This window comes from Rutidosis leptorrhynchoides, chromosome 5 (assembly GCF_046630445.1).
Source record: "Rutidosis leptorrhynchoides isolate AG116_Rl617_1_P2 chromosome 5, CSIRO_AGI_Rlap_v1, whole genome shotgun sequence".
NCBI classification, from domain to species: domain Eukaryota; kingdom Viridiplantae; phylum Streptophyta; class Magnoliopsida; order Asterales; family Asteraceae; genus Rutidosis; species Rutidosis leptorrhynchoides.
The window spans coordinates 90,249,803-90,256,924 of NC_092337.1; the positions used below are offsets into that span (position 1 = coordinate 90,249,803).

Genomic DNA, 7,122 nt, shown 5'->3' on the forward strand with positions numbered 1-7,122 from the left:
ATATTCTTAGCTCATATCCAAGTCTCCGAATACCTTTTCGGAAGAATCATACACAACGAATATGTTCTTGATCAAACACCTAAAAATACAAATATGTATAACAAACTCTCCGATATAATCTCATCCGAATGGATATATTTTTGGGCGTTTAAAGTTGTATACTTTATATTCTTCCTCGTCCTTTCACTCATTTCAACCTCTGCAATAGTCTATTGCATTGCATGCATTTACACATCAAAAGACTTAAATTTCAAGAAAATCATGAGTGTTGTCCCAAACGTTTGGAAGCGATTAATGATCACATTTGTTTGGAACTTTATCATTGTTTTCGCGTTTAATCTACTAGCATTGTTGGTTGTGATAATTTGGGCTGCACTAGTTGGTTTTACGACGTTTGGGATTTTAATTCTTACCATATTAGGCATCATTTATTTGGCGATTTTCGTATATATAAGTGTCATATGGCATTTAGCAAGTGTGGTTTCAGTTTTGGAAGATGATTATGGAATTCAAGCAATGCTAAAGAGCAGAGAATTGATTAAAGGAAAAAGGCGTGTTTGTATCGTTATTTATTGTGTTCTTAACTTATGTTTTGTTTACATTCAAATGGGATTTGAGTGGCATGTGGTTCATGGACAAAGTTCTGTTGTGGTTAGAATTATTAACGGCGTTATCTTTGTCGTGTTGCTTTCTGTACTGATTGTTATTAGCTTAACTGCACAAACGATCGTTTATTTCGTCTGCAAATCGTTCCATCATGAAAACATTGATAAGCCATTGTTGGCTGATCATCTTGAGGTGTATCTTGGGGATTACTTACCGTTAAAGTCGAAGGATGTACAGCTCGAAAATTTTGACAATTTAGAATTAATATTGTAATTTATGTTCCTTATTTTTAGTTTGTAACATTATGTGTAACTATACTTGATATAAATGCTGCAGTAATATACAGAATTGGGAAATTTGGGATTGGAAATTGGAGATTTTACTTGTTTTCCTTCAGATTTTTAAAGAATTTGTAACGAAACCAATTGAATATTGCAGCCACCATTGATAGAAAATTTGAATGATAATTATAGGAAAAAGAACTTCTGTTTTCTCACTTGTTCTTTTTCTTATTTTTTCTTTTTTTTATTAAAAAACGAGAAGTTAGAAGTGAAATGAAGAGACCACGAGAATACAATCGAACGACATGTACAAAAGCACAAGTAAATAACTACGAACCAACGAACAAATAACCCCAAAAACCTACATTATCAACTAAACAATTGAAAACGTACTACTAAACCACATCAACATAGTTAAAATAGAACTTATACTATATGTTTAATTTTAAATTTATCAGATACATGAAAGAGTCTTTTCTGCGTAAATGGGTCTAGTGGGTCAGTAAGGGTCGCTAAGGGTGGTTTAGTTATCTCTTAATTGAATCAATTAACACTAAATATTATATCATTCTGTTATAATTCAGTAGGCTTATAACTACCTTTAGTGGTTTGATTCTTGATGTTATAATTCAGTAGGCTTATAACTACCTTTAGTGGTTTGATTCTTGATGTTATAATTCAGTAGGCTTATAACTACCTTTAGTGATTTGATTCTTGATTTAGAATACTAATAATGAAGTGTAAGAACAAAGATGATAATGGAGAGAAAGAAAGAAACACTTTGTAAGTGTGAGAAATGGTGCAAGTTTAATGCTTGCATTCATGAGTATTTATAGCCTAAAATCTCAATATAAAAATACATACTTTGTGTACCAAAATTGACTATATGTATACACCAAAATTGACTATCCATATCTATATTATTATTATTATTATAACACTCCCCCTTGGATAGCAATTTTATTTTGTTGAAGATCAACTATAAATTACTGCCTCGTTAAAAACCTTGCTAAAGAAAACCCAGTGGGAAAAAACTTTAGCTAAGGGAAAAAGAGTGCAGCATGGAGTTGACTCCCCCTCAAGTAGACATCGCTTCAGCTGTTACATCTTTTGAACATGTCTCATGCCAATGTTATGAACGTGTGTTCTGAAAATAGCAGTTGGAAGTGCTTTCGTGAAAAGATCAGCAGAGTTTTTGCTAGATTGCACATATCTCATTTCAATCTGGTTGTCCTTAATGAGATTTTGAGTGTATGAGAAGAATCTAGGTGGTATGTGTTTTGTTCGGTCACTTTTGATATACCCTTCTTTCATCTGTGCTATGCAAGCTGCATTATCTTCATAGATAGTTGTTGGACTTTTATCGCGTTCTAGTCCACAAGAATCAGTAATGAGTTGTGTCATTGATCTCAACCAAAAACATTCTCGAGTAGCTTCATGTAATGCAATCACTTCGGCATGATTTGACGATGTAGCAACAAGTGTTTGTTTTTGAGAACGCCATGATATTGCAGTACCTCCATTTAGGAATACATATCCAGTTTGAGATTTAGCTTTATGTGGATCAGATAAATAACCTGCATCTGCATAACCAACCAAATCTTGTTTTGATTCGTTAGAATAAAATAATCCTAAATCAGTAGTTCCTCGAAGGTATCGAAATATGTGTTTGATCCCATTCCAGTGTCTTTTGGTAGGAGCAGAGCTGAACCTTGCCAACAAATTAACTGCAAAAGAAATGTCAGGTCTTGTACAATTTGTAAGATACATAAGAGCTCCAATTGCACTAAGATATGGTACTTCTGGTCCAAGAATGTCTTCTTGATCTTCACATGGACGAAATGGATCAGCTTCAACATTGAGTGATCTAACAACCATAGGAGTACTTAATGGTTTTGCCTTGTCCATATTGAAACGTTTCAAAATCTTTTCAGTATATGTTGTTTGATGTACAAGTAAACCATTAGGCATATGCTCAATTTGTAAACCAAGGCAATACTTGGTTTTTCCGAGATCTTTCATTTCAAATTCTTTCTTTAGAAGTTGAATGGCTTCATGGATCTCTTTATTTGTACCTATGATGTTAAGATCATCAACATAAACAGCTATGATCACATATCCGGATGTTGTTTTCTTAATGAAAACACAAGGGCAAGTAAGATTATTTGTATACCCTTTGCTTATCAAGTAATCACTTAATCGGTTATACCACATACGTCCCGATTGTTTTAACCCATATAAAGATCTTTGTAATTTAATCGAATACATTTCTTTGGGTTTTGCATTTGATGCTTCTGGTACCTTAAATCCTTCAGGTATCTTCATATATATATCACTATCAAGTGATCCATATAGATAAGCAGTCACAACATCCATGAGATGCATTTCTAAATTTTTAGAAACTGCCAGACTGATTAAGTACCTAAAAGTAATTGCATCCATAACAGGAGAATAAGTTTCTTCATAATCAATTCCCGGTCTTTGAGAAAAACCTTGAGCTACAAGTCTAGCTTTATACCTTGTAACTTCATTTTTCTCATTTCTTTTTCGGACAAAAATCCATCTGTATCCTACAGGTTTCACATCTTTAGGAGTGAGAATGATGGATCCGAAAACTTTTCTTTTATTGAGTGATTCTAATTCAGCTCGTATTGCTTCTTTCCATTGAGCCCAATCATGTCTATTTTGATATTCAACCATAGATGTTGGTTCTGGATCATCATCATTATTCATGATGTCATATGCAACATTAAATGAAAATTTCTCATCAAGATTTTTCATTTCATTTCGGTTCCATAATATTTTTGAATATGCATAATTGATTGTAATTTCTGTATTGACATCATCAATCTCCTCTGCAGTAGGAGTACTGATTTGTGGTTCTTCTTGAACACTTTCTTTTACTTCATTATCAGCTGATTTTCTTTTTCGAGGATTTTTATCCTTTGAACCGATTGGTCTTCCACGTTTCTGACGTGGCAAAGATTCATGAGTGACGTTATTGCCAGCTTTTGGAATTTCAATTCGAGCTGGAGTATTTACTGCTGGTATATATGATTTTGTCACCGTTTTTGTATCTGTAAATGCATCAGGCAATTGATTTGCAAGTTCTTGTATATGCATTATCTTTTGAACTTCTGTCTCGCATTCTTTTGTGCGAGGATCAAGATACTTTAATTGAGGTTCACACCATGAAACATCATTTTCTTTATTTTTCATTTCTCCCCTAATCTAGGGAACAATGTTTCATTAAAATGACAATCAGCAAAACGTGCTGTAAAAACGTCACCTGTCATAGGTTCAATATACCTTAATATTGAAGATGTTTCATATCCAACATATATTCCCAACCTCCTTTGAGGACCCATTTTTGTACGTTGTGGTGTCGCAATTGGAACATACACTGCACAACCAAATGTTCTAAGATGGGAAATATTTGGCTCTTGACCAAAAGCAAGTTGTAGGGGGGAATATTTATGACTTGCACTTGGTCTGATGCGAATCAATGCAGCAGCATGTAAAATTGCATGACCCCATATAGATACAGGGAGTTTTGTTCTCATTATCAATGGTCTAGCGATTAACTGTAAACGTTTAATCAATGACTCGGCTAAACCATTTTGTGTATGCACATGAGCAACAGAATGTTCAACAACAATTCCTATAGACATGCAATAGTCATTAAATGCTTGAGATGTAAATTCACCAGCATTATCAAGTCTCACCCTTTTAATGGTGTAATCAGGAAAATGAGCTCTCAATTTAATAATTTGGGCAAGAAATTTTGCAAATGCCACATTACGGCTTGATAACAGACAAACATGAGACCATCTGCTAGATGCGTCTATTAGAACCATGAAATATCTAAATGGTCCACATGGTGGATGAATTGGTCCACATATATCACCTTGAATTCTTTCAAGAAACATTGGTGATTCTTTCTCAACCTTAAGTGGTGAGGTTCTAGTTATCAATTTTCCAAGAGAGCAAGATGTACATGGAACCATTGTATCATGATGGATTTTTCTATCCTTTAGTGGATGTCCATGAGTACATTCAATAATCCTTTTCATCATTGTTGATCCTGGATGGCCTAATCTGTTATGCCATAAACTGAATACACCAGGATCAATATATTTTTCGTTAACTACCATATGTATTTCTGGTACATTTATATGTGTATAATGTAATCCAGAACTAAGTCTTGGCAGTTTTTCAACCACATGACTCTTGTCAGTGATACTTAAATATTTCTCATTTTCTGTTGTCACTGACTGATAATCATACCCGTTAAGGTATATGTCGGAGAAACTCAATAAATTTCTGCTTGACTTGGGAGAAAATAAGGCATCATTTATTAAAAATTTTGTACCATTTGGTAGTATGAAATTTGCCTTTCCTATCCCTTTTATCAAGTTAGCAGGTCCTGATATTGTATGTATAGTTCCTTCCGTTGGTTTTAGATCAATAAAATATTTCTCGGATTTAAGTATAGTGTGTGTAGTTCCACTGTCTGCTATACAGAGATCTCCACCACTTGATTGATGTTGTATTCCAGCAAAATTCATATTGAACTTCATATATAAGAAATAAATAGTGAGTACATTAATATTACACAATATTTTAAACGCAAATAGATAGTACTGAAACATTTAGCAAACATAATGACAAAGACAGACGATATTAAATCGTTTATTTTTCAAAAGACACACAACTTAAACATTCAAGAAATCTTCATATAAATCAGATGGTTTCTCAGTGACTGTTGGATCAATATTATCCACAAAATTTACTTCCTTTTCTTTACCTTTCAGCGAATCCTGATACATCTTAACAAGATGTTTAGATGTTCGGCAAGTATTAGCCCAGTGGCCCATTCTACCACATCTGTAGCAAGATTCTTCAGAATCTTTAGAAGAATTTTCTTCAACATCTTGTTTAATGGGCTTGTTTTGTGGTTGATATTTATATTTTCGTGGATTACTATTTCTTTGACCACCACGGCCACGACCACGACCACGTCCACGCCCATTACCATTACCATAAGGATGGTTTCTACCATAGTTATGGCTTTTGGCATGATGATGGTGATGGTTATTATAACCACGACCTTGCCCGCGTCCTTGTCCCTGTTTATAATTATTTGCAGTATTTGCTTCAGGGATTGCAAGTGTACCAGTAGGACGGGATTGCTGATTTTTCATTAATAGCTCATCATTTTGCTCTGCAACTAAGAGATATGAATTAAGTTCAGGATATGTTTTGAACTTTAGCATTCTCAAATTTCTTTGCACTGTGATGTTTGCAGCATTCATTGTGGAGAAAGTTTTCTCCATCATGTCTGCATCACTAATTTCATGTCCACAGAATTTAAGTTGTGAACATGTATTATACAGAGCTGAGCTGTATTCATTTACTTTCTTAAAGTCTTGGAACCTTAATGTTCTCCATTGTTCCATTGCAGCTGGAAGTAAAATTTCTCTTTGATTATTGAATCTGCTTTTGAGACCTTCCCATAAAACATGGGGATCTTCTACAGTCACATAATTATTTTGTAAGCATTCATCAATATGTTGATGAATAAAGCAACATGCCGTAGCTTGTTCTTTTTCAGAACAAGTGTTGTTTTCATTTATGGTTTCAAGAATGCCCATTGATTTAAGATGCATTTTTACTTTTATAACCCATGGCATGTAGTTGTTTCCAGTTGATTCTAAAGGAGTAAATTTAAGCTTTTCCAGATTCGACATTTTCTATTATCAAAAATTAAAACAAACATCATGATAAATTAGAGTCAATTTATATTCATAAGTATATAAACATTAAACATAAATTTAATATAACATAAATGATAAGTAGGTGACAGTGTCGACCATGTGTAAGCAATCATAAATAAATGTTATATAACAAAAATATAAATATTAGTAAACATAAATGAAAATTTGGCGACAGTGTCGACCATATATTTTTTCAGGTGGTATAACCGACCTATATCATTCTGGTGGTATAACCGACCATATATCATTTTGGTGGTATAACCGACCATATATCATTTTGGTGGTATAACCGACCATATATCATTTTGGTGGCAGAGCCAACCATATTTAGTATTAAGATTATCGTGCTGATAACGTGTTATAATTCAGTAGGCTTATAACTACCTTTAGTGGTTTGATTCTTGATGTTATAATTCAGTAGGCTTATAACTACCTTTAGTGGTTTGATTCTTGATGTT

General features: G+C 33.6%; 1 protein-coding gene across 1 annotated transcript; it reads left to right on the forward strand.

Moving 5' to 3' along the window:
* The first annotated feature begins 261 nt into the window (after nt 1–261).
* LOC139848831 (uncharacterized) lies at nt 262–1,054 on the forward strand. The gene is made up of 2 exons (XM_071838521.1): nt 262–837; nt 953–1,054. Exons 1-2 carry the CDS (start codon nt 262–264, stop codon nt 1,052–1,054), a joined length of 678 nt encoding a protein of 225 aa, XP_071694622.1.
* Nucleotides 1,055–7,122: the final 6,068 nt, after the last annotated feature.

What these genes read in the sequence shown, in the direction of transcription:
- LOC139848831 (XM_071838521.1), top strand. Translation starts at nt 262, where the DNA reads ATGAGTGTTGTCCCAAACGTTTGGAAGCGATTAATGATCACATTTGTT. An exon ending in TACCGTTAAAGTCGAAGGAT is followed by an intron (nt 838 to 952) that starts GTACAGCTCGAA and finishes AGTAATATACAG; the next exon opens with AATTGGGAAATTTGGGATTG.